The following is a 27,790-nucleotide window of genomic DNA, read 5'->3' on the forward strand; positions in this document are numbered from 1 at the left end:
ATTGCCTATGGTTGCCTATTGCCTATGGTTGACAGAACCCAGAAGTCCACAATGAGCTTATGTAAAAAGATCTGAGCCTTTTCTAAAGCAATGAAAACTTTGGAGGATGGTCTGTTTTTTTGTGGTTTAACAGGAAGCAAGCAAGAACTCAGATGTTTGGCTGCTGAAGGGTGTTGTGTAAAAAGAAACCAAAGTCATCCAATTAGAGAATAACAAATGTTTATTTCAGTGTTACACAGAGGGTTAGGTGGCTGTGGTGGAGAGGGGGAAAACAATTGCAACAAGCTGCTGAATATCTAAGATGATCTGCTATACACATGGTCCAAAGAGCTAATTGATGCCGTCATTGGACTTGGTGGGGTTGGTCAGACTGCAGAGAGCACTAGGCATGAGGCAGCCATCTCTTTAATCTACAGGTAAAATATTAAAATGGTGGCAACTGTGTTTCTTTTAGCTGTCAAAAAACCTCTGAAATATATTAAAAATATATTTTTTTAAAGGGGCAAACACACCTCATCAACATCTACAGTAAATCAGTTTACAGATAAATACACAAAAAAAGTTTAAAAGACCCCCCAAAAAATTCTACAAATATATTTATGATTAATGATGCCAGAAAATCACTGAAAAAAAAAGGTGTCCAAGCTTTTAATTTTACCGTTTTTTTTCTGAGTGAGGTATTGGAAAAGCACCTGCACTTTAATGGAATGCTTCAGTTTTGAATGCATAGAGAAGAACATGTGTTGGCACTGTATTGCAATGTACAAAATGCTGGTCCCTTGGAAACTCACCCAATTAAATTTAATTTGCTTTTCTTCTGTCCCCCCCCCCCCCAAAAAAGAACTGATAAACATCTGGCTCTAAGAACAAGACTAGGTCCAAAGCTAATATCCACCTAGTCTTACTTCCTGTCCACATACAGATGCAAGAATCCAGGAAGCTAGATATTGAAATGTACTTTCTCATAACACCAGCTGTCTGTACATACTAGGAATGTGAATACTGCACAACAATAAAAAATTACCACTTGATAAATCCTATCTGGTTTTAACAATGATAGCTATTTTTTCTTCTTTTAGCAAAAAACACAAGAATAAAAACGCACTACAAACATTAGCTAAGTGGTTCTCTTCTGCGTGATAAAAAAAGGAAGGCGTGCGATGAAACACAGACACATAGCAGTTCAGCCTCTGGGTTGTCTTCACCTTGTCTTCTCGCCAGGTTGACTCAGTTTGGGAGATGACAGGAGTTTCTCAAACATCCATGTATGAACTTCACAGGCTCTTCAGCTCTGTGAAAGACAAGGAGAGAGGGATGAATATTATATTTAACATGAATGAGTCTAACACCAACTGGAGTAATTTAAAGCGGTGTCTAGAGCTCTATTTGATATAACCTAAAATAGCTTGGTATGGTAATGCCACTGCCTTGCACTGATTAACAGTGATTATACAGTTGATCATATCTACTATTTTCTCATTTAATTAGGAAGAATTCATCTGCTTCACTGAAAGTGGCCAAATCCTGAGCGTTAGTGCTAATAGGGCATACATTGGATTTTCATTAGATACTTGCCTACTGGGATTTAAAGCCACCATCTCCTTGGGGCAAACCCAAACCAGCTAGTACTCCATCGCCTGCTTCAAAGTCTTTTGATGAGAGAGGTATCTCTCACGTCATGCCAGGTAGGTAGAGAGGAGGGAGACTATAGCGAGACAAAAGCACTTGATGATCTGACAACAGCTGCCGCAGCATTCTCACAGAAGGTTACACATGCTGCTTCACCAATCAAAGTGTTACTCTATTCTCAGCAACCACCGCAGTCTTGCTCATTTCCCCCCCAATTCAGCAGAACTGGAGAGGCATGACAGGACTAAACACGAGCTGGGCTGGCTGGGGCTCTATCTGGGCCACCTCTGAAGTGGAAATAAATTGACTACTTTTATCAGTCCCACTTTCCTGTTGGCAGTTATTGCGTTGCTGAAGTGCAGAGCAGGCTCTGCATGGAGATGGATTGTAAACCAAAGCTTTACTGTAATGTAAACAAATCGCTGTGCATCGGACAACTGGCATGATGAGCTGTCTGAACTTGCCAAACGACCCGAGGATATACCGCTATATGGACAGGATGGAGGCAGAGCAATGAGCTAGTTTATACAGAGTAATACCAAAGTAATGAAGGCATATGATCCACCCAGCACCCATGGATTCACTGTCCCAATCAATTGGCTCACAGCCTCTGCTTTGCTGTGGGTACATTTTATCCTATTGTATGGACCCACTTCTGACTCATTTTTGATGAGCCATAGATACTGCTTTGTGACTGAAGTAATTGAGGTGTTTTCAAAACAATTCTCTGGGCGTGATCCAAGCTTTTTGAGACCTCAATGGATTATAATGGTTTCATGTCCAATGGTTGACAAAGTCGAGTAACTGATGAGAGAGCTATTGTAAAGGGCTTTCAAGCTAACAACCTACAGGGAATATTTGTTTCCTCCTCCCTTACACCAATTAATTAGCATAGTCATTAATCTGCTGTTCCAATGTGTATGAAGTGTCAATGTCTGGTGGAGTGTGGTGCCACAGTCTGCCAGCACTGTGCATGTTAGAATACAGACAGTGATGTCACAAGGTTAGCAAAGCAAGTAAAACAAAAATATTTTGCTCAGACAAAATGATACATCTGCAGATGTTTGGTTCTGACATTTTGTATGAATTGTGACATTTCATCCCAAAATAGCTCAGTCAAATGCAGACAGAGCAACCGGGGAGTTAACAGAGAAGATGAAGAACACAAAGACAAGGAGACAGACAGTTCCACCATGTGGGGGACTTATTTCCCACGGATGCCGCTGATGTGCTGTTTGTTTGGGCTAGTAGGGCTCCTGTAGAGTAAGAGCAGAGGGACGCCTCCCTCACTCTATACCCCTCTAATCACCACACCCTTGGGCCTTACCTGGTGCCTCAGTCCTCGCCCTCCTCGGCCAGCTCTGTCTCTTTGTGGACCACCACCCGGGTCACTGACATGTCAGGGTGCTGCTCTTTGGCTTCCTTTATAGCCTGGGCCAAGGCCTATCCGGGGTGGCAACACGCCCCAGCAACAACACACCCAAAAGGAAAGGGAGACGATGGCATTAACAGAAATAATGGAACACAAAGGAACCGAAAACAATTGACACAGATGAGAAAAGTAGTGGTAGCAACAACAAAACATCAAATGAGAGGACAAAGGATGGGAGGGGTTGAGGAGGATATGGAAAGCATGACTTGGTAGTCTGCCCATGCTTGTCCCTTTGGGGTTTGTGGTGAACTTCTACTGTGGAAACATATGTTGCCGTAAATATTTGTCCATTCTACAGGGACTTCTGTATGGAGTGTATCAGTCTGCTGTACTCTTTAGTTTAATGTCCAGAGAACAGAACAAATCAGCAGCGCTCTCATACGGAGGGAGGTAAAAAACTAACTCTTGACACTATAAATCAGAAAGCTGGGTCTTGTAACAGGAATCGATGAATCTCTTTCAGCTGAGACATTCACTACACAATATGAGCGAGCTATTGATTGCAGTTGGTAGTATGGCATATGATATATAAATATGACAGATTCTCATTTAATTTCCATATTAAGTATAAATGTTCACTAAATGGACAAAAGTGACCAATGTATTAGACCCGACAACTTCCATTCAGTAGTACAAGCTGCTGTGGTGCACTGTGTAATTGGTTCCCACCAGAGGGCGTGTCTGATTGTTGTGACTGACTGACGCTCACCTGATCGTGGTCGATGTCTGAGTCTCCGGTGATGACAATGCGCTTCTCGATCCTGGTTTCTGAGAGACCACCTTTTAATGTCTGCAAACATATGTTCAGGATAAGTGCACAGACATATTGTACTAGTAAAACAACAAATCCATCAGGAGGCTTAAATTATGAGCCGAATTTCATCAAGTTCAAATCTTCCAATCTTGGAAGTATCTCCTTGTGGACAAGTGTGCTCCCAGGGAGGAGGATTTAAAAAGAAAACATCCCCAAGCTATGTGCATAAATGAGTTTGGTGCCACCAGCAAGAGAGCAGATGAAAACCAGAGTTCTTCAGCAAGCTTGCTAGAGATACTGTCCAGCAGTGCAGCTGCTGTCAGGTGTCTGCTTAAGCCAGGCGTTTGGCATCTAGGAGTCGGCATCAAGTCACAACAGAGGAATGATGTTGGGCTGGGTAGGTGCCAGTCACAGCCCCAAGCATCGACACTACAGAGCAGGCTGCTCTTCATTTGCACACAGATTACACTGAATAATGCTGCCAGATGGGAATCCAGTCCTCCCTGCAACAGTTTTCATACCATGGTGTTTACACAATCGACCAGGGAGAGCTGGGCCGTTACCATGGTGATGGATGTGGCTTGGAGGTTACCATGGTGAAGTGTGTAGTAACCGTGATGACGTGTGTGTGTGTGGTTAACTTTGTGGTGTTTGGCCGTGTGGTTACCATGGTGATGTGTATGGTTACATGTAGTTACCTTGGTGATGTGTGTGGTGGTGGTGGTGCACAGCGACTCAGAGGTAATGGTTTGGGCGGTCATGAGAATGCCTGGTTCACCGTCCCCACTGCCGTCCAGCTGGAGAACAAACAGAGCCAGGTTGAGCATCATATTCCCGGCTGAACACTAGCTATATAGCGGTGGTGGTCTATTGAAAGAGTGGTCATACCTGTGCAGCCTCGTAAGTGATGGTCTTTGTCTCTGTGTGCACGATGGGAACCTCCTTAGTGGCAATCTCAGTCTTCTGGGCCGCAAACGTGTCTGAGATGGTCACCATCTCGGTCTTCACCACAGGTGGCTTGGGGGCAGGGAGGGAGAGAGTCAGGACAGACACACACACACCATGCTGGTCCACTTCACTACGCAAATACCACATGCAAAGGCCAGGCAAAAACAGCACAACCGCTAAAGTAGAAGGAACAGAGCTCATGCACAGGCTGCAAATGAACATTACAAAAAAACTCACAGAACTATAAACTACAATCTCTTCAGCGTAACCATGCAACCAAGCGCATGCCAGCTAAGTTACCAACTGAAAATGCAAAAAAGGCAAATAATATACAGAAGTTTCTGTAATTGTTATGTAAGTGCACAATGCATTTTTGCTTTGATCTTTGCCACAGGCTACCAACAGCTTGACACAGACATGCATTGACGTTCCCACAAATGAACGTTGTGGCATTTAAGTGGTTGGGAGGACGAGTCCTTGAAGACAGTCACGTTGGTGACTAAACCCAATTATTGCCAACGACCAAGCAATAACGCATCTTACCCAAGCACTTACAGATAAAGACCCTATACAGGGGAGGAGACACAATCCACATGCTGTAACACACACACACACACAACATGCAGTGCACAATACCTCCATTCCCATGCAATTCTCAGCTCCATTTCTGCCAGTGGGTTCACAAACACAGGGCCCAGGGGCGACCAATACAGTGCTCACAGTATGTATAATGTATGAATGTATGAAGGGACACAGTACGCAGAGTCAAAATAAAACCCCAACAGAAACGTGCTGCACTGAGGTGGTAATGATTACAGTGAAGTAGTCTGGGGGGGTGCAGATTGACAGTAGAGGGCAGCACTTTGGCACAGATCCACAATGGCTGTTGCTTCTGCTGGGGGATATTAGCCATTATTTCTTACGATTATCACTTATCAACATTCAACTTGCTTAGAAAAATAGCCCAAGCGACCGCTGTGCAGGTGAAAGGCCTTCAGATCGCTTCCCATTGCTATGACGCTCAGGTGCTAAGCGAGAGAAGCACGGACAGACAGTAGACAAGCAGCAGGTAGGTGTGTAGGTACAGTAGGTAGCTAGGTATATAGTAGATAGGTAGGAGGGGAGGTGGGTGGTGGTGAAGGTCAGAAGTGTGCATGGCTCAGTACTACGCAGCTCTGTGAGGCCGCTGCCATTCATTTACCTCAGAGCAACAAATAACCTGAGGAATGCGCTCCGTCTCAGCGTGAGACGCGTCCCCGTTGACTCTGGGCTCCTCCTCCTCTTCTTCTTCTTCTTCCACAGCCACCAGGCCAGGCTGGTCCTCAGCATGCCCGTTAGGGGCCTCCTCGGGGGTAACCAGGATGTCCTCGGTGCGCTCCTCCTCAGCGGGGGCGTCGACCACAAGGGCTGTCTCTGGCTCTGCCATAGGAGTTTCTTCCACTACTGCAGGGGAAGGCATGGTCTCTACCTCAACCTCTGGGAGTGGTTCGGGCTCTGCAACTTGCTCTGGTTCTTCATTTTCGTCCACTTCCTCCTTCTCCTCTTCCTCAGGCTCTTCTTTGATCTGTTCCACTGAGGTGCTGACAGTGACCTGGGGGTGGTACTCCCCTGCCTCCTCCTCGCTCTCACTTTCCGAGGACACGCTCACAGGCCTCTTCTGCTCCTCCTTAACTTCCTCTATCACTTCCTCTTCGGGCTTCTCGAGCTCGGTCTCCACGGCGACAGGGGTGACCACCACCTCGGGGGTGGTGATGGTGACAGAGCCTTTGGGTGCCACCCTGATCTCCTCGACGACTACCATCTCATCTATCTCAACCTCTGCTGCCTGCAACGTTGTCTCGTTTGATTTCTGTTTGTCATCTGAAATCTAAACCAGAGAACAAAAACAACAAACGGAATAGAGAGAAAAAAACAAAAACTTAAAAGATGACCACACAACCCAACAAAGGACAACACCAACTAAAAAATACAACGCAACAAACATAAGGAGGGATGGAAATGGCAACAGATGAAGAACAGTCAGCATAATGGCAACCAGCAAACAGAGAGATATGGATGGGTGGAAGAAGAGATGTCTGGAATAAAACAACTGATGAGCTGGCAGTTAAGAATGTGTGGGGGAGAGAAAGCAGAAGGTGGGTGTGTTAGATGAGGGGGGGGGGACCACCTTAGAGACCGTGTCCACTGTGAGGTCAGAGAGAGGCTCCTGGGTTGTGGGTGGGGGGCTCCTCTGTGGAACAAAGGTAATGGTCACTCACACCAGCATGGCATCAGGAATCACTAGGGTTAGTTACTATAGCACTGTACAGGTTCCCCTTTGAGCGGGTTAGGAGGGAGAGACACTGCCATGCACAAACATTACCATCTCATTACCCATATGTAAGGGAACTTTGAACAGTTCTATATAAAAACATAGTGTAGTAACACTCAGAGCACTTAAAGTCAGAACAAACATTCAGAACACGAGGCGAATGACAAGAGAATGAAATGTCGAGAAAATATTCAAGTTTATGGCCAGCCTTGTTTGCGCTCTTACAGCTTGTGTACAAAATTAGTAGGTTTGTGCATTGACAAGCTAATGACACATCTTGTCACAATAATGTGTATACACTGTAAATTCAGCCATTACTTTGATTGTGTGTGGTGTTCTGGACTGGTCATGAACTTGCTACGGCAGCAGCGAGAAGGAACAATGGACAATACATTAGTTGTGGCATGGTTTTATTTGATCTGTACTTAGGAGCACCTGGGCAGTGAGTGGAGCTGAGGCCATTGGGCTAGAGAATACAGCGCCAGCGCCCTCTGCTGCTCTCTTAATGGTGCTACAGCCAGGGTCAACCAGACCAGACTCGCAGGCAAATTGACTGAATAAAATAGAGGTAATTTCCTCTTCTAAGCTCTACACGGGTTAGAGAATGACAAAGCAAAGAGGTCAGAGTTAGATGCTGGACAAACACATTTATGGAGCGAAGACAAACTAACTTTCACAAGCTAATCCACACAGTTCAAAAAACACAACAGAAAACATAGAAGTGCCCTTAAAAGTTTAGTGGCTAAGGGTGGCAGATTGACATCAGAGAAACTGAAGAGACGAAAGCTGGAAAAGGTGCCACAGTACAAGCTTTCAGCTGTGAAACAAAGAGGGAGACAGGGATAATGGAGGTTTGTGTTCTAGGAATGAGGCAGCACATCTGTAACAAAGACATGCCACACACACTGTTTATCACACAGGTCCAGGACGTGGCCCAAGGCCTGTGTGTGAACACTATCACCTGCTTGTTGGGTGTAGACAGAGAGACAAGAGGCATGCAGTACGTCACGCAACACAGTCAAACACAGGGTGGGAAATCACAAGAGGAGACACGAAGTAGGAAATCAAAAGTGAGGCTTGTCCAGCTGAAAGGAGGATTACACCGATGCACAAGTGCACGTGAAAGAAGCATACCGTTTTTAAATAATACAGCAGTGAAAATTAAAGCTTAGAAAGGAATTTTCAACAGTAGTGCAAATATACCCTTATGTTCAGTGTCACTTCAAAACATAAGAGGGTGAGAAAATTGTGAACACAGAAAATCTAGCGCAAAAGAACATCGGTTGGGGCAGTGTGGCATGTGTAGCTACAAAAGAAAGTGTTAGTGGAATTAGGTACACAGAGAGAAGGAGAAGAGGGAGAAGGGGTGATACTTCTATATCCAACTGTCACATCAATCATACAGAGAGTCAGAACCAGGGTACAGAGGTTGGAGCCAGGGCCTCCCTGCAGACTAGAGATCAGAGAGGTGGAAACAGGAGGAGAGTAGAGGACATGCAGGCAGGCTGGTGGGACAGGAGGACACGGCTGGACACGTACCCCTTGGGCCTGCAGACGCATGCTGGTAGCCGGGCTGGCAGTGAGGCGCTTTTCCCATTGACTGGGACGCGTCTCAGGGGTGGCCTCCATAAAACTGCGCTTTAACTCACTAGTGCTAGCCTGATGTTTCAAAACATCCTCCTGAGTCTTATCCAGGTCCTAGCGGTGTCAGGAGGATGCCACACACAGCCATGGTGAGGGAGAGGGGAGGACAACAAGTACATTAGTCTGTAAACCATGATAGTAATAGGAAAGATGCCAAGCCTCACTGACTGCCCATTTATGGTTAGTTTTAGTGTGTGTATGGCAGCTTATGGTTAGTTTTAGTGTGTGTATGGGTGAACTGTTTTAGACCTAGCGCAGAGTAAAGAGTGCATTTCCTAAGGAGCCACCAAGAGGCGATATCACTCCACAGAATGTACAGGTTATTATTGGGCACTACCCATTTCAAATGGTCACGCACTGTCCCAAATGAGACCTCAATCTAATTATCAGATAACAATATCGAATTGAAAGCACTCTGGGTTCAACTTGTTGTGACCCCTTTTAGAGAGGAGGATGTAGAAAACATTCACACTGATCAAGGGTTGTGATGAGGGATCAGTGAGGCGAGGCATTGTTATGAGTTTAAACCCTTTAGCTCAGTAGTACACCTGAACATCAAAACGTGGAACTGCCAGTGGAACCCAACCAGAGGGATACATTTTCCCTTTATGAGACTGTTGAACAAGGGCTTGACTCTGAACTGTGTTAGTCTTGTCACACAAGTTGGCAGGTGTAAAATTATACATCGCATAGGCACCTGCTATTGCCATGGCGATAAGTGACATGGAGGGCGGTTTCACTATACATACAATTATATCATTCTTATTTCAAATTAACATACTCCAGGAAGGTTGAAAAGCTGTTTTCATCATTTACAATTCTCACCACGAGTTGAGTAAATTCTTAAGTAAATTTCTCCAATCTTTTGATCTCAAGGTCATATAGTAACTGCCATTTAAGCCATAACAGTCTAAGCCCTGTAAGCTATACGGAAATGTTTCAAGGTCATACCAAGGATCATTTGATTTAGAATTTGGACACCCCTTGAGGTATCAAATGTATTTTGGCCTTATTGCCATTAGCCCATTCAAACTAAATTGAATAACATTCACTACATACATGGAACAGATAGATCTATTCTAGGGACTAAAGGAAGTGAGTCCTACAGTACAAGTCAAACGTTTGGGCACACCTCATTCAAGGGTTTTTCTTTATTTTTACTATGTTCTACATTGTAGAATAACAGTGAAAAAAATCAGAAAGTAACCAAGTGTTAAATCAAAATATATTTTATATTTGAGATTCTTCACAGTAGCCACCCTTTGCCTTGATGATAGCTTTGCACACTCTTGGGATTAGCTCAACCAGCTTCATGAGGTAGTCACCTGGAATGCATTTCAATTAACAGGTGTGCCTTGTTAAAAGCTAATTTGTGGAATTTCTTTCCTTCTTAATGCATTTGAGCCAATCAGTTATGTCGTGACAAGGTAGGGGTGATATACGGAAGATAGCCCTATTTGGTAAAAGTCCATATTATGGAAAGAGCAGCTCAAATAAGCAAAGACAAACGACAGACCTTCATAACTTGAATTAAGACATGGTCAGTTAATCTGGAAAATGTAAAGAATTTACAAAGTTTCTTCAAGTGCAGTCGCAAAAAGCATTAAGTGCTATGATGAAACTGGCTCTCATGAGGACCGCCACAGGAAAGGAAAACCTAGAGTTACCTCTGCTGCAGAGGATAAGTTCATTAGAGTTTCCAGCCTCAGAAATTGCAGCCCAAATAAATGCTTCACAGAGTCAAGTAACACACACATCAACTGTCTGATTCAGAGGGGTTGGGTTAAATGCGGAAGTTGAATGCATTCAGTTGTACTGAGTAGGTATCCCCCTTTCCCTTTCAGAGGAGATTGAGTGAATTAGGCCTTCATAATCGAATTGCGTCAAAGAAACCATTACTAAAAGGTCACTGATAAGAAGACTTGCTTGGGCCAAGAAACACAAGCATTGGACATTAGACCGGTGGAAATCTGTCCTTTGATCTGACATTTTTGTTTCCAACTGCTGTGTCTTTGTGAGACACAGATTAGGTAAATGATCTGCGCATGTGTGGTTCCCACTGTGAAGCATTGAGGTGGTGGTGTGATGGTGCTTTGCTGGTGACACTGTCTGTGATTTATTTAGAATTCAAGGCACACTTAACCAGCATGGCTACCACAGCATTCTGCAGCGATACACCATTCCAACTGGTTTGCGCTTATTTGGAATATCATTTGTTTTTCAACAGGACAATGACCCAACACACCTCCAGGCTGTGTAAGGGCTATTTGACCAAGGAGGGTGATGGAGTGCTGCATCAGATGACCTGGCCTCCACAGTCACCCGACCTCAACCCAATTGAGATGGTTTGGGATGAGTTGGACCGCAGAGTGAAGGAAAAGCAGCCAACAAGTGCTCAACATGTGTGAACTCCTTCAAGACTGTTGGAAAAGCATTCCTCATGAAACTGGTTGAGAGAATGCCAAGAGTGTGCAAAGCTGTCATCAAGGCAAAGGGTGGCTACTTTGAAGAATATAAAATTGATTTTTTTGGTTACATGATTCTATGAGTTATTTCATAGTTGAGGTCTTCACTATTATTCTACAATGCAGAAAGTAGTAAAAATAAAGAAAAACCCTTGAATGAGTAGGTGTGTCCAAACTTTTGACTGGTACTGTACTGCAACTAGTATCGAGGGACCTTCAGACAAGTCTTGTAAGGCCTGTGGGCGTGTTTGTGAGAGTTTCACCTTTCCACATGGTAGTTTGTTGCCCAAACTGTTAGGACGCTACAGACCAATGTTGGCAGATCGGCTGTGCTGACTTCAGACGAGCCCCAAGACACAATCGTGTTTGTGAGAGAGTCTCATCTTTCCATAGGGGGTCATAATAATAGGACAAACCGTTGACACTACAGACCATTTTGTGAGAAGACCGATTTTCGGGATGTCTCATGGTCTGGATGCGGTGGATTGAGACGCAGCAGACAGCGACTATAGGAGGTTAAAGACATTCTGGTAATTACATCATGTTAAAGGGCACTAATGACAGTTCCACGTTTCTAATGTGTGAGATTATAGAACACTCTGGGTAGGTTTAGTTTGTTAACACACCATTACAAATTCACAACTTAAATCAAGCAAACCAGAGCAGGAAAATCCCTTATTGGCTTAGGGAAACATTAGTCCTGTTAAAAACACATCCCCGGAAAATACTAAATATCCAAAACAATTTTCAACTCAATAACAGGAGAGGTTGAGCGTTCATCAGCGCTCCTCCTCGCCCCAATAAACCCTGTTTTGTCAGACATGCACCCCATCCCACATGCAAAATCATGCAATGGTGTTCAAAAACACACACAGAGAAACAGAGCCTGAGAGTGAAAGGTAGATTGGAGAAGACAGCCTGGGACAGGAGCCAAGAGAAAGGATGCAGGCTTGGGCTTTGATTCCCTTTAGTTACGGGCCAATAGTTATCACAGTCATACCAACCTCCAACATTAAATTGCTATGTCTGACATATATATTTTCCCCCTGCACTCTCAACTTTCCGCTCTGTGGAATCAAAAAATGAAGACGCATTTGTGAAAAACACATAAAAAAGGAAATAAAATGCCTAAGCGCCCAGAGGTGAGAATCTGTGCAGTCAGGACAGTTCCACTACAGAGCAGAGGCTGTGGAGACTGGGACAGAACTACACTGGACGTCCACTACTGGTCAGGGCAGACCAGAATGGACTCTGTCTAAACCACACGTCACCTTAGCTGTGTAGTCATTAACTATAATACTGTAGAGATAGAGAATATTTACTCCTCACAAGGTAGAGCTTATTTGGGTGTTAATCCGTAGAATGCTGCAGCTAAGGCAAGCCTATCAAGAACAATTTCCCATCCAGAACAATGTCCTATCCTCAGCATGTTCAGCTGTGGTGGCGTGTGGTTGAACAGCAGTGTGTTGAGAAAATCCATACACGTCACAGATCACAGTGGCAGCAGCACAAAGAAACCAAAAACAAAGCATACATTCCTGCAGGATAAGTGAAACCCAGGTTACAAAATAAAGAGCAGCGAAGATGTAAAAAAGCCCAGATGATCTATAGACAAAGTCACCATCAAACAATCAATCACAGTTAATCAATCAACCTGCTGGGAGGAGTCTGGCTCATCTCTTTTCATCTGTTAGCATCCAGAAGAAAAGGACATGTTAGTTTGATACCTGCACTGCCCAGAGCTCCGTGTATATACACTATAAATAATTATTACAAATAATCTTAAAAGGTGCAGTATGATGGTAAAGATGCCCACTGCCCTCACAGACCTCAGTGCCTTCAGTAGGTGTGGCCGCCGCCCTTTCGCTAGGCTCCTCCTCTACCTGCGTGGTTTTTGTAGTGGGAATGTTTTTTTTGTCGGGGAAAAGAAAAGGTGAAATGGATGATGAGAAAGCCTGATTCCCAGCAGCACCACCTAACGGTGCAATGTCATGTGACAGAGGGAGGAGTGCCCAGGCTCTGCCCACATGAGAGTGAGACCTGATGAGATGGGGGCGATGCACATGCTGGCCTCGGAATACTGGTCATTTTTCTGTGTAGAGCTGATTTAACTGTTTTGTGTCATCTGTCATTTCCTACTTTGTTTCTTATTGTTGCCTAAATGTCAGAAACGCGGGTCTACTAAATGTCAGAAACACGGGTCCACTAAATGTCAGAAACGCGGGTCTACTAAATGTCAGAAACGCGGGTCTACTAAATGTCAGAAAAGCGGGTCTACTAAATGTCAGAAAAGCGGGTGTACGAAATGTCAGAAACCCGGGTGTACTAAATGTCAGAAACCCGGGTGTACTAAATGTCAGAAACCCGGGTGTACTAAATGGCAGAAACCCGGGTGTACTAAATGGCAGAAACCCGGGTGTACTAAATGGCGACTAATAACACTGGGGGTGCAACACAGGGGGTGCAACACAGGCAATGACATCCTTACAGGGCAAAACTAACTTGAAAACAGAGCTATATATACACACTAAATCTACCTGTGTATGACTATGGCATTTACAGCCAAACAGATAGGGACACAGGAATAAGAATTATCATTTTACAACACTAAAAAGGTTTAAATTATTTTTATGACAGAGCAGCCAATACTGGTACAATAAGAGTGATTAGTATTTAATAACCAATTTAAGATCTCTAAAGAATGGCGAAAGACTGAAATTCTATTTAGTAATTTTATACAGAAATCAAGGGTTTTAAGAAGAAAGGAGAGTGAAATATAACGGGGATGGAGGGAGTGCAGAACACAGACGTGCTGGCTAAGGTGAGGGGTGGGAGGAGCTGACAGAAGCAGGGGGGTGATGAGATGTGCCATTCAGGCGGCGGGGTCACACAGCTGGTCACACAGCTCTTCCTGCAGCAGGGAATTGTGTGTGTCAGTGTGTGTGTCTGAGCAGGGTGTGGCCACAGGGGGATGAGCGGGGACAGGTGCCTTATGCTCCAGGTAGCAGAGCGACAGGGCCAGGGGCAGGGCCAGGAGGAAGGCCAGAGCCAGGGACTGGGAGGCAGACAGCAGCAAAGCCAAGATGAACATGAATGAGGGCACCAGGGAGGGGGAGGAGAGGGGCAGGTAGCGCTGCAGCCCCGAGGGGATCAAGCAGGCAGCACAGTCCTTGGGAAGGCTGGGGAAGCAGAGGTAGCCGTCCGCATCCAGCAGAGAGAAGGGCAGGAAGCCCAGGCCCATCAACATCCCCAGCACGGAGAAGCCCAGACTGGACTGAGCCACATCATTGGCCTGGACGGGTGACCCTTCCTGGGGCTCTGAGCTGCAGGCCAGGGGGGAGGGAGGAGGAAAGGCCTCTAGAGGCTGGTGATGGTAGTGCCCTGTTGCAGCCAAACTGTCTGCATGCTGCTGGGGGGTAAAATCAGGATCCCAAATACCCGGGTAGTCCCCGTCCCCATCTAGCTGGCCCCAGGACAGGGGGTCGTCCTCCGAGATGTCGGACAGAACGTCTAGCTCAGAGATGGTGTCCAGGATGGGAGGGATGGATGAGTTGGAGGAGGATAAGGACAGGGGGAACATGAAGATTGACTACACAGTGATTAACCCGTCGTTTCCCCCATGTAGAGAAAGAGAGAGAAGGCCACATGTAGACACCATGCAGGGAAGGAAGCGGTGAGGGGGAAAAACAAACAGTAATCACAACCAAGAGAAGAAGAAACAAATGTGTGTGAAAAATAATAAAACGGTAAGAGGAAGGTGTGCGCAGGAAAAGAGGGGAGAAAGAAACACCATTAGTGAGACGTGTCAGGTCAGGGGTGCAGCAGAGTAACACGGGTGCAGACAAGAGGTCACATAGTGGGGGCAGTAAGAGGTCAGGGGTCAAAGGGTGGGTCCAAGAGGTTCTGGGGGAGGAGGGTCAAGCGCATTCTACAACTGTACAACAGGATCAGAACTGAGAACACTAGTAGACAGATGCAGAGAGAAGTCAGAGTAGATGACAGGAAGGGGAAGAATCTAAAGCAACCCAAAAACAGGAAGGTCTTTGTGATTGAGTTAGAGATATAGCACAGTTAAACTCTCGTTGTTCCCATTCAATTTGAATTCAAAACTCTCACTTTTAGCCCTGTCCCCTTTATTTTTACTTTAGGGAAACCCCCCAGAGAACCAGAAATCTTCCCTGACCATGGCAGGACAACATCCGCCGAGCAAGAATCCAGTTAGTGGAGTCTCGATTAATATCACAATGTTAGGAGGGGGAGGGGATCCTATTGGTGTACATTACCCCTAGTACAACTAAGACAGCACCCGCCCCACGCCCATAATGAAATAATGATATTGCATTATGGACAAGTCACTGTTATGTTAAGGATGAATATGATCCTTTATACAGCACCCACATGTCAAGAATCTTACACTCTCCTAATAGGAGTCATGGTACGAAGCAGACCGTTCAGAATGGCATCCTATAGCTCTGGCTAGTTCAACTCCACAGTGCTACAGGGGGGGGGGGGGGGGGGGGGTCTCTAAGCGAGACAGTGGAGATAATTGAGTTCCTTTGAGACAAAAGTATTAGGCATTAGTCAGACAGACTATTCATTTCCAATTCAACCACAGGATGTCAGATGTTTGGTTCTTCCTTGAAAGACAAGAGATTGAGTTAGATCATCCCGCTACCTCCTCTCACCTTGGAGGAGTCAGAGGAGAGTTCCAGGCCAGGCTCCCTGCCGTTCCCCACAGAGGTGGGGGCCGAGTCCTGGGCCTCGATCATGTTGATCACTGGCGCTGAAGGGGCACAGACAAGATGACACATATCCAAGCTTTATATATCATTCATATTCTCCATCCATGTATGTATACTTCAGAGAGCTCTTCAATTCAGCACATCATGCTAATGACAATGCATGGCCAGCAGAGGGCGCTCTAACCCCAGAGCACAGTTTAATCTGGACCATATGAAAACAATACAAATTAAATGCACCCGCCTTTTGTGGATGAGATATGACCATAATTGCATGGATTCATAGTACATACCAGACATGGCTATTTGTTTTGGTATAGTAAATGCCTATGTCCAATAGCTATTCAGATGGAAAGAGGTCAGAGAAATTACACAGGATCAGTACACAGGATCAGTTCTTTGGCTAAATGCCAGGTCTATGTGAAACTACAGTAATGATTGACATGTCATGCTAGCCACAGTGTACAGTAGTGTATTTAGCAGTGCCAACACACACACAGTGGTGCGGTGTAGTCATGGATTCTTGAGGTTTAGTAGTAAGGGTTTGATATGGAACCTGATATCATCAGTAACTGACCATGCCACCCACAGCACAGCCGCCACTCCCTGTATTGTTGTGCCATGTGTTGGGAGGGAAGAGGGTTACTGGATTTATCCAGAGACCAGGACCAAATTCTCCTCGGCTAGCCCCGTCTCATTCAGAGTCCCAGTCTCACACCTGCTGTGACTGTATCTGAACCTCTGGGGGCCATAGTCAGGGGCCAGAGGAGAGAGAGCGAAGTCTCCACGGCTGGCCAGTCAGAAAACAAAATGGTTCCCACCCGCCCTCTTCTTATTTTTCCCTCTACTACAGAGGAAGGCGAGGGAATTAATAGCACACTGCATTGGGCTGATGATGAATGATCAAGAGGCTCAGAGAGGCCCTACATACAGGAGGGGAAAGAAGGAGTGAGGAAGCAAAGAAAAGGGATTCCAGAGCAGGCCCAGGTTAGTGTGAGTGAGTCGAGTAACCCTTTAATAATGAATGGCCCGGCCCTAGTACACATGGGGTATTTGGGACTGAGTTGAGTTATCCTAGATTTACAAGCTAGACAGAGAGGGAAAGGCGAAAGCCCTCATCTTGCTAAATGTTATGGTAGGCTATTCATGGCAAAGTAAAGTATGGAGATTGGCATTCCTTTGGTGACTCATGTTCATCTAGGATTCTCCTCCTAGATTTGTGCTGCTGAAGTTGGAAGCAAAAAACTGAACAGTCAATATAACACACTAATCTTTGTCAGAAGAGGTACTGTACATTTTCAAGCTTCGCCATTTAATTACTACTTCACTTTCAGCTACACCATCACCCGCATTTAATCTGCATAGCAGCCGGGCCAGTCCAGTATTACTGTATTTTAGTCTAATTCCCCACATCACGCAAAGACACTAGGTTTTGCTCAGAACAATTTCTAGAATGCTTTTATGGTGGAAAATAGGCTTACAAATTCACATGGACCTTGGCCTGAGAACATCCTTCATGCTTGTTAACGTTTTAGTGGCACTGTTTCTTTCCCATGTTAAATGTACAATAACATACACAGCCTGGGTCTAGTCATAGAAACACATTGAAATCCCCTGGTCAAAAAGAACGAGTCCAGTTTCATCCACAGTCCTTTCCAAAGTTCCAACAAAGGGAAAAAGATGTTAGAGCCATTTCCCGTATATAGCCAATAGCAATGACAGTGGGGGAATGTGCCAAGCCTACAGCTAAACACTGACTGACATTGTACAGGACACTGCAAAATGGTTCTTCTAAAAACACTTGGAAAAGAGAAATAGCCTCATAGTAGGCTATAGGAATGTTCATCCCTAGTCATTGTAACATGTTTGGCTAAATGCAAAACCAGCATAGTTCAGCTCACCAGACAGTTAGAGCTGACTAAAACGAGGAGGATAGTGGTTTGTTCCCTCTAAACTTTAATGGTTGGCGGGGGAACAGAATGCATGCTGAGGCACGTTGATGAGTGTTGTCACGGAACGGGGCCGTTTCTGTATATCTCACGGTAATGGGTATCCTCTGATCCTGCGGGTCCTTTGTTACTTTATCTACTTCTCTCGCTCGCTGTTTTGGGAGTGTTTCTTCAGCAGTTTATCTAAATGTCTCTTTGAGGGCAGGGCTGAGGTAGCCTGTGGTTCTGTGACGGCCCCCCTACGGTGTCTGCACTGAGCTGACTGAATGAGAACCCTCTCATGATCACAAAGAGACCGGCTGCTGCAGAATCAGAGGCTACGCTCCACTGAGTAACACTCATCTCCTCGCCTGCAGAGACAGCTATGGACTGACTCATACTGTACTCATTACCTGAATACCAGCGCTGCCCATAGTCCAAGGTAGTGGGAACTGGGCATAACAATACATCAACCCAAATCCCAACTGTGTGTGTTGTCTAGTGCCACTGCCTACCTCCATCCAGGCTTCGTGAGATGCGCTTGCTGGAGGTGCGCTCGAAGTAGGGTGCCGGCCTGTCGATGAGGGTGCTGGCCTGTCGTGTTTGGGCCTGGGTCCGCCCACTGTAGCGGAACTTAGAGCCCAGTGTGAGGAACTTGGCTTTAGTGGGCGCTTCTGGAGTCATTAACCTGGAGTGAGAATAGGACCAAAATAAAATGAAACTATTCTGAAAACAAACAAATACTGTATCATATACAGTATTTGGTTCAGTGTGTAAACTCTATGTGGATATGTTATTTCAGTTTACTGGATGACAGTGAGGCTATATAGATAAAGAGTACTGTCTTTTTTCACTATAATAAAAAAAAAAATGTTTGTATTATTATTATTATTATTATTTTTTTTACAAATGTCCTGCCTGTGACCTAGGCTAACCACAGGTGGAAGTGATAAACCTAGCTATCTCTGTGTGTAAATACAGAGATTATGAATGAGTCATGAAGACCTAGGTAAAAGGGATCCGTTCAACAGTCTCATTGTTTGTCAGTGACCGTACGTGAACATGAGCTGTAAACCCCATCAAACTCTGGGCGCCGAACAGTAAGCGGCCTCCTATTCTCCTTCGCTGGCTCTGCGTAACAGCTGTGTTTGAGGCTAGATATTCAAAATCGTCCCTGCCCCTATCCTTAATCTCCTATGGAGACAGGGCTTTCCTGTCCGCCCATCTCCCCCCATTTGCTTTGCAGGGCCCCTCACTCAGACATTTATCACACACACACACACGTATGTGCACAGCCTGAGGGAGCGGCAGGCTGGAGTCCAGATGTCTCTGGCATCTTTCTAGTGGTGTCAGGTTAAGCCATACTGGGGTCCTCTCCAAGGCTCTGCTCTCTGCTGTTATACAGGCAGACTAGGAAGGGGTCTGTTCTGTTGTTTATCCCAGGGGCATGCAGGCCAGGGCTGATTTCAACCCCATTTAAAGACACTGGCCCTAGGTGTGCTGCTGGGATGTCAGGGTGTCTGTGGATTCCATTATGATCTCAGCATCCCAGCATGACCTCCATCCCAGCCCAGCCAGGGCCGGGGTCTGTCATGACATCATGCCCTCACATCACAGCCCAAGAAAAGCCACTCTTCGGACCAAATTGCTAATAAGCGGGACAATTGAACTTCTCTAGGGTAGGGGGCAGCATTCAGATTTTTGGATGAAAAGCATGCCCAAATTAAACAGCCTGCTACTAAGATATGATATGCATATAACTGGTAGATTTGGATAGAAAACACTAAAGTTTCCAAAACTGTTAAAATAGTGTAGAGTATAACATAACTGATTTGGCAGGCAAAAACCTGAGAAAAAAAACCCTGAGAAAAATCCATTCAGGATTTGTTTGTTTGTTTTGGTTGTGTAGTTTTCTATTCAATGCCATTACAGTATCCATTGAATTAGGACTCAAAATTGCCTTCCACTAGATGGCAACAGTCTTTAGAAATTGTTTCAGGCTTGTATTCTGATAAATGAGGGAGTAAAACCATTCTGAATGAATGGACCCTGACGTGTCAGAGCTTTTTCATGCACAATCCCGAGAGAGTGCCTTTCTTGTTTATCTTTTATATTGACAACGTTATTGTCCGGTTGAAATATTATAGATTTAGGCTAAAAACAACCTGAGGTTTGAATATAAACATCATTTGACATGTTTCTATGAACTTTACGGATACAATTAGGATTTTTTTGCCTGCCTGTTTTGACTGAGTTTGAGCCTGTGGATTACTGAAGAAACCGCAAGGTTTTTGGATAGAAAGAGACTTTATCGAACAAAAGGAACATTTATTGAGTAAATGAATGTCTTCTGAGTGCAACCATATGAAGATCAAAGGTAAGGGATTAATTTTCTCTCTATTTCTGAGTTGTGTAACTATTCTGCTTGGCTGGTTACTGTTTGTAATGATTTGTCTGCTGGGCTATGTTCTCAAATAATCGTAAGGTAAGCTTTCACCGTAAAGCATTATTTAAAATCTGACACCGTGGTTGGATTCACAAGAAGTTCATCTTTAAACCTATGTAAAATATGTTTTGTGAATATTTATAATGAGTATTTCTGTATTTGAATTTGGCGCTCTGCAATCTCACTGGATGTTGGCCAGGTGGGACGATACCCTAGAGATGTTAAAAGCCCTCATATGTATTGATATCAATATACAAGACCATTAAAGTGGATGGCAGTGTTTGAAATTCAAATTTGACAGATTAAGGACAGTCATTACTAGGAGTTTCTTTTGCACACAGAAGATCTGAATGAGAGGAGAGGAGAAAGAGGGGCGCTACAGGGCTTTGGGATATTACTGGTTGGGTTGAAGGCAAGGCAGTGAGTGATTGTTGCTTTGTGTTTGTTGAGGCTGTGGCTCCCCTCCTCGTTGTCCATGCCAAGAATAACACAACTCGATTAAACAGCCGAGGATCTCCATGCCGTATCTGGTTTCAATTTGGAGTGTGCCGACAATCCTCTTACGAACTGTCAAATAATGCGATGCGCAGCAGGGATTTATTATGTGATGCAACACACTTCCGCATTGTCTCCATACTGCTGTACTGTTTGTTGCTACTTGGCTACCTGCCAAACTTTTGCTTTTTACTTTGAAGTATTTCATCAAACTCGGTACTTAACAAGTTTACCAAGGTCTTAGTTTTATCCTCACACAACTTTTTTAATTCAACTTTTTCACCCCGGATGCTTCATCTGGACATGGATCTACAGGACCTCCTCCGGGCAAAAAAACCAAAACAAACTAAGTAACATGATGCCTTCTCATTGCAGTCGCTGTACTCTTAATATACAGGATTACTATCGCCTTGTGGTGAGGATAGCAGAGCTTCAAGCCGGGCTTGAGACGCAAATCATTAGGCAAGGGCAATTTAAGTGTAGGAAAAGATGATGCTGCATCTGTACCACAAATACAAGCGTCCCCTATACCATAAGAAGTTAAGCGCATGATAATGGCCATGGCTTTAGGCCTCAGACAGAGAAGCTGCCTGAACAAATAAGTGCATAGGGTTGGGGGGGGGGCATTTAACACTCCCCACTGACAGTATGGAGAGGTAGGACTAACTGTGTTAGCTTAGACACATTTCACAGAGTCAACAGGTTAGAAAGGGCCTATAGATAAAGTTGCAAGGTGGAACAGAACACTATAAAGAAAGGCGCAATAATTAAAAAACAACAGACTTCAGAGGACCTAACACTAGTTCTTCCTGGTTCAGACATCTTTTAGAGTCTGTGGCAGTGAGTTCGAGGTTAAACCTATGTTGGTGTCGTTGACATGGGAGCGGAGAGTGTGATTGTTACCTGAAGAAGGTGTGATTCTCCACGCAGACCTTCCAGACCCTCTTGGCAGAGCGGTGGTTGGGCAGCTTGAAGCCCACGGTGCTCTCAAACTGCTCCGTCTGTAAGATACAGCATATAGCTGAGTTCCCTCGAGTACAAGAACTAGCAAAGTTAGAAAACATATGCTCCACAAAAAACGAGATATGGACCAAATCCCCCCTCCTTCCACAAAACTAGTTTGAATTGGGCCTTGAGAAAGAAATATCTAAACGTCAGCATTTCCATCTCCACAATCAAACCATGTCCTAATATTGTCAGTATTTGGCTCAATGACAGTCTCTTTCCTACAGCTGATCTCTGGAGTGGGTTTTGGAAAGGACAAGAGTAAATTGTGGAAATATCTTGTTTTTCCTCTGAGAGCAGTGTGGTTCTGTACCTCTCCCGGCCTGATTTTGATATAGAAGTTGCTACGTTTGTAGGAGATCTTGAGGATTTTTGGCCAGGCAAAGCGGTTTATCCGGAGTCGGTCTTTGTAGATCAGCAGGCCATTGGCACACACTCCCAACATGATGTCCACTCCCTCAGAGTCCTGCAGACACAAAGACAACAGCCAAAGCAACAGTTCAGCAAAGTATAATGAACAGAAAACAGTCACGTTTGCAGCAGTACAGACAACATGGATAGAGAACAGACAACATTCTCAGATTTCAGTCCAGAAGATTTATAATATTGCCAAGGCTCACAATGGAATAAGATTACATACAATTGAATAAGGCTGGATATGCAATCATCCCACCATAAGTCAATGGTAACGTTATCGAACTTGCATGATGCCATAAAGGGTCTTTTAAGTCTGGGACATATGGATAGTTTGATACTGAGTGGCTATTGATTTGTGTATCAAACTGTAAAACGAGGAGGAAAATCCATCGGCACTGATGGGCATGGCAACTATTAGACACCAATGCATGGCTTTCAACCACCCCCTCTCACTCCCCATGGCCATGACATGCTTCTCCACACAACCCTTGTACGTGGCTGTCTGCCTACCTACTGAAAGAGAGAGAGGACATAAGGGCCTGACATACACTTTTCTCACTAATTACTGACGGTTGGGATCTGCACTAAGAGGTCACTGTGTTTTCAACCCATGTCCAGTCCACCGGGAGAGAGAATGGTTCATTCCACAGGGCTGTTCCCATGCAGACGGCCCAGTGAAAAGAGCTCCGGCTCCACCACATGTATTTGTACAGCTGATGCACTTTATGCTTTGGCTTTGTGTTTTCTGCCTGCCTCTCTTCCCCTCACTGCACACTACATCAAAGGAGCCTCCCTGAGTCCTGTGTGCTCTCAGTTTCAACAGACTTCCATACACAAAGAATGGAGCGTAGGAGAACAGTTCCTTGATAAATGACTAAGTTTGGATACTGACCAGTAGGCTATGTCTCCTTGTTAAGAACTTACAGTTCAATTATATTTTTTATGGCTATAAGGTTGACATTTTCTCATTGCAGGGCATTTTATAAACATCACAAATGTATTTCCTAGTATTTCCAAAAACATGTAAACAGGAGTGATTTCTTAAACAAAATCTCTGGTTGGATTGGACATTTCAAAACCCAGTGCCTGGGGCCGTGTGTCAGTCACCTTGGCATGGTGGAGATCGACACCATACATCGACAACTTCTTGGCGTTTTCTAAGAACTGGGTATCTGCTTGAGCAGGAGTCATCCCCCTAGAATGGTAGACAAAACATAGAACAATCCAAAACAAAACAGGTGAAAAGTTCAAGTCAATGATAATTCAATCGATAAATGGGAGGTGCTGAAAACAGGGAATTCAAAATATATGATAATCACAGGGTTTAGTACAGGCGAGGGGTAATTTCCAATCTAATTTCTACACAGGTGTCTTTCCCCAGTCCCCACAGCCGGGTGGTTTTAAAGAGGCCCCTTCGGTGATGACTTCAATGTCAGTGTCAGAAGAGGGGATGATCGTGGACTACAAGAAAACTGAAGAGGAAGCACCTCCCTATCCACATCGACGGGACAGTAGCGGAGAAGTTGGAAAGTTAAGTTCCTCGGCTTACACGTCACGGACAAAGTGAAATGGTCTACCCACACAGAAAGTGTGGTAAAGAAGGCGCAACAGCGTCTCAACCTCAGGAGGCTGAAGAAATTTGGCTTACCTAAAAACACACGTTTAGACGCACAATCGAGAGCATCCTGTCAGGCTGTATCACCGCCTGGTCGGCAATTGCACCGCCCTCAACCGCAAGGCTCTCCAGAGAGTAGTGTGGTCTGCACAACACATCACCGGGGGCAAACTACCTGCCCTCCAGGACACCTACAGCACCCGATGTCACAGGAAGGCCAAAAAGATAATCAAGGACAACAACCACCTGAGTCACTGCCTGTTCACCCCGCTATCATCTAGAAGGCGAGGTCGGTACAGGTGCATCAGACTGTTAAACAGCCATCGCTAACATAGAGGCTGCTACCAACATAGACTCAAATCTCTGGCCACGTAAATAAATGGACTTAATAAAAGGTATCACTAGTCACCACACTTTAATAATGTTTACAAATCCTACATTACTCATCTCATATGTATATACTGTATTCTATACCATCTACTGCAGCTTGCCTATGCCGCACATCCATCGCGCATCCATATATTTATATGTACATATTCTATTCATCCCTTTACATTTAATGTAGTTGTTGTGAATTTGGTAGATTACTTGTTAGATATTACTTCATAGTCGGAACTAGAACCACAATCATTTTGCTACACTCGCATTAACATCTGCTAACCATGTGTATGTGGCCAATAAAATGTGATTTGATTTGTGTCACTTCCTCTTGCTTGCTTTAAAGGGATAGTTCTCTGAACTATCCCTTTAACCCCACACGGCTCTGACCTGTGAGTTTTGTGGAGCTCCACCACCTTCTCCTCCATCTCCTTAGTCTGTGAGGGGGCAAACTGGAAGTCGCTGATGTAGTCGAGGCGTTGCTCATCGGGGTCGTGATCTCCCAGCTCGGCCTGCAGGGAGTAGGAACCCAGCAGAGAGTGGGTGACGAAGGAGCAGGGCAGACGCCCCGAAACTATGTCCTGCCGCAGCTGAAGGCACAGGAGATATCTACAGGGAGATGGAGAGATGGGAGGAGGGGAAGAAAGAGAGTGAGAGGTGAGCGAGATGGGATCAAAGGGCATGAAATAGATTTTGTACATTTGGTCTGTATGTTTATCATGACACTAATCCACTAGTTCAGATCTGACATGACATTCAGCACGTGAACATGGTGTGTGTGGGGGCGGTTTCCTGTGCCTTACAGTACAGCAGCAGCCTGCAGAATCACAACAGCAAAAATAGCGTGTGCGGTAATGGCACACAGAGAGAGAGGGAGAAAAAGGTAGGTGTGTGAGATGATTGCCTATGACCTTGGATCTGGGGCTGTGCTGAAACTAAACTCTGGAGGCTGAAGACAGCTCCACTGCATTCGATATTGCTGCAACCTTTTGACGGGTGCCGATCAAAGAGGGCATTCTACACTAGATTAGGGAGTAACCGGAGTGATCCCGCTGAGGGCTCAGAGCCGAGTGTGATGAGACACTGGGGGAACACACGGACATTGAACACTCCGTGTACAGCACACCGTTCCCCCTTGTGCTCTGCTCTTCTGACCTTATCGACCAGGGGTCTACTGCATGTTGCTGCTGTGGTGTGCAACTACTGTGCAGCACAGTACTACAGCTCCCTTTACGGGATTAGAGGTTTATATATTCACAGTTGTACAGTGAATAACAGTGCTTGCTTATGTGTTAGTTACATGTGCATGCTGGCCGAAAATCAACAACATGTACTGTAGATACCGTAACAGTACAACTATTTACCTTTCCTGAGTACAAAATACTCTGGAAAGATGTCAAAAGTGTGAATGCAACACTTTAACAGACTAGGTTTTTGACTCCCCCGGGCCACCTGTGTGGCATACATACATTCTGTGTTTGCACAACTGGGCAGATCATTTAATTGCTATATGACTAACATAATAAAGCCAAACAATCAAATGTACAATGAAAAGGAGTGGCTGTTTGACCTTTGTTTCCTTATGAAATGGACAGTACAATACCTGGTAATATCCTCGGTCAGCTGGGACGGATCAGGAGGGTAGAACTTGACATTGAACGCTAACTGCCAGGAGGGATCTGTGGAGAGAGAACAGGACCCGTCTGATTTAAAGACTAAAGGAAATGCATCCTTCATTATCATAACACAACATATTATAGATTCCTCTGAGGCGCCAGGCCACGTGTTCAAGCCTAGAAGTGACTCCGGCTAAGCATTTGGGTGAGCGTTTGTACTGTATGTAGAGGAAGGCAATTATTAGTTTAGTGTCAAATAACCAACAAAGAAAAACAAGCGATGGTGGAATCTTCCCGAGCCAGATGTGCTAAGAACACATGCTTGCTCGAACAGCTGTGCTCATTGACTGTCCATAAGGAGTGTGGGTGTGGTGGGGGAGAGAAAGCAGAGACGGGGGAGAGGGGGCAAAGAGATGGAAAGAGGAAGAGAACACACTGGAAAGGAGCGCTGTAAGCAATTACACAACAGCTAAGACCTGCGAGGAGAGGCTTTGAAGTAGAAGTTTTAGCAAGCCTGGAAAGGCATGGGCCAGCCTGAGGAGTCGTTTTGATTTGGTCGTGCACAGAGACTAATCTAAAATGGCAGAGTAGAAACAAGGCCTTTAAAATTAAACTCCTTTTCCATTTTGAGTATTCATCATTAGACACGCTGACTACATTTGGATTCAACCAGCTAGCAGAAAACATTTCAGAACCACACAACTCCCATAAAAGGGTTTTAAAAATCAACGTCAAATCTTCAACACTAAATCATGATATGGATTCACTTTTACATAAGCAATCTACTTTCTAGTAGTAGCCTACTTTTTATATAGAGACCACTAGTGTTGGGGTCAAATGGGGGCCAGATGGGCTTAAGAGCCCTTTGCAGGGCTCCATGTTATACTTCCTGTTGTCAGCGATAAGAGAGCCGCCATGTGAGATGAGACAGGATTAGCAGTGCTAATACACATTATCTACTCAACTCTGTGTGTGCCCAGTCACAGACCACTGGCTTTATGTGGCAATGCCTAGAGCCTCGTCAGCATTAGGGTAGGGCTGGTTGTCACCTAGCAACAGCTAACTAAGAGAGAAAGAGAGAGAAGGGGTGGGTCGGGGGGGGGTTGCGCTATCCTGATTACACCGGGGAGAGAAGAGATGGATGATGATCACAGTCCCTCACCCTCTGGGTGGGAGACATGATGTTATGCAATGGCTCAATTTACAACAAATATGTCAGGACACGGTGGATAACAGACTTAAATGGTCTTCCCACTCTCTTTCCCTGAAATGTATGTTCCAAAACATGAGGAATTCAGGCTTTTTCATCCAGAAAAGGGATAGTGAAATAAGAGGTTTTCTGTGTCTGCTCATCAATGGAGAGTGAGAGTCTAGCTGCAGGCGAGTGAGTTTAACTGGTCTGGTCTGGACAGTATGCTTGAACAGAGTAATCATATAGGGATTCCATGCGGGCCATTTGTTTTGCTGCAGAACTGAATGGCTGTGCTTTTCATTCTTCCCAGAACCCTAGGCCTCATGAGAAGGAACAAAGAATTAGGGCCAGGCAAGGAAGGAATTTCATTGACTGTGCGGAGAAAATGACATCAGCGGATTAATTCATTTCTCTTTTCAAGTCTGCACAACATCGAGAATTCAAGGAAAATCATAAAAATCAATGCTCTTTCCCCCCCCTTTTAAATCTACAAAACACAAGAAGGAAAATCATGCCAAATTCACACATGCTTAGTGCGGGCATGGGATACAGGATATGTTATTAAAGAGGAATTCCAAAAATTACCCCACAAACTAAACTGCCACTGTTCCTCTCCTGTTACAACTATGGTCATATTGTAGCCATTGTCCTTTGGCCAGACCGAGCGGAGAGATCAGTGACCGTTTGAGGAAGCAAGGAGCAGTTAGGTGAGGATCTGTCCAAGAACATAGTGATTTCTTGGTGTGTGTGTGTGAGCGGTAGAGAAACTGTGCAGG

At 44.9% G+C, this 27,790-nt stretch overlaps 1 protein-coding gene across 17 annotated transcripts in view; it reads right to left on the reverse strand.

The window, feature by feature from the left end:
- Positions 1-202: 202 nt before the first annotated feature.
- The window catches only part of LOC109900699 (protein 4.1-like), a 95,129-nt gene continuing 67,541 nt past the window's right edge, over positions 203-27,790 (reverse strand). For 4 of the 17 annotated variants that reach the window (XM_031837101.1, XM_020496445.2, XM_031837102.1 and 1 more), the window contains exons 6-22: positions 25,810-25,885; positions 24,597-24,815; positions 23,321-23,408; positions 22,110-22,262; positions 21,695-21,792; positions 18,366-18,538; positions 15,869-15,966; positions 13,013-13,066; positions 12,838-12,870; positions 8,614-8,772; positions 6,931-6,993; positions 5,965-6,630; positions 4,704-4,832; positions 4,514-4,612; positions 3,771-3,851; positions 2,957-3,072; positions 203-1,291 (exon numbers count right to left, since the gene is read on the reverse strand). In XM_031837101.1, coding sequence (XP_031692961.1) covers positions 2,965-3,072; positions 3,771-3,851; positions 4,514-4,612; positions 4,704-4,832; positions 5,965-6,630; positions 6,931-6,993; positions 8,614-8,772; positions 12,838-12,870; positions 13,013-13,066; positions 15,869-15,966; positions 18,366-18,538; positions 21,695-21,792; positions 22,110-22,262; positions 23,321-23,408; positions 24,597-24,815; positions 25,810-25,885 — 2,297 coding nt within the window. In that variant the 3' untranslated portion in view covers positions 203-1,291; positions 2,957-2,964. Of the gene's footprint in view, positions 1,292-1,575; positions 1,706-2,956; positions 3,073-3,770; positions 3,852-4,513; positions 4,613-4,703; positions 4,833-5,964; positions 6,631-6,930; positions 6,994-8,613; positions 8,773-12,187; positions 12,251-12,837; positions 12,871-13,012; positions 13,067-15,868; positions 15,967-18,365; positions 18,539-21,694; positions 21,793-22,109; positions 22,263-23,320; positions 23,409-24,596; positions 24,816-25,809; positions 25,886-27,790 lie in introns of all 17 variants that reach the window. The other 13 variants (XM_020496448.2, XM_031837103.1, XM_020496453.2 and 10 more) reach the window with 11 other exon arrangements.

The sequence above is a fragment of the Oncorhynchus kisutch genome, linkage group LG12 (assembly GCF_002021735.2).
Source record: "Oncorhynchus kisutch isolate 150728-3 linkage group LG12, Okis_V2, whole genome shotgun sequence".
Classification (NCBI taxonomy): domain Eukaryota; kingdom Metazoa; phylum Chordata; class Actinopteri; order Salmoniformes; family Salmonidae; genus Oncorhynchus; species Oncorhynchus kisutch.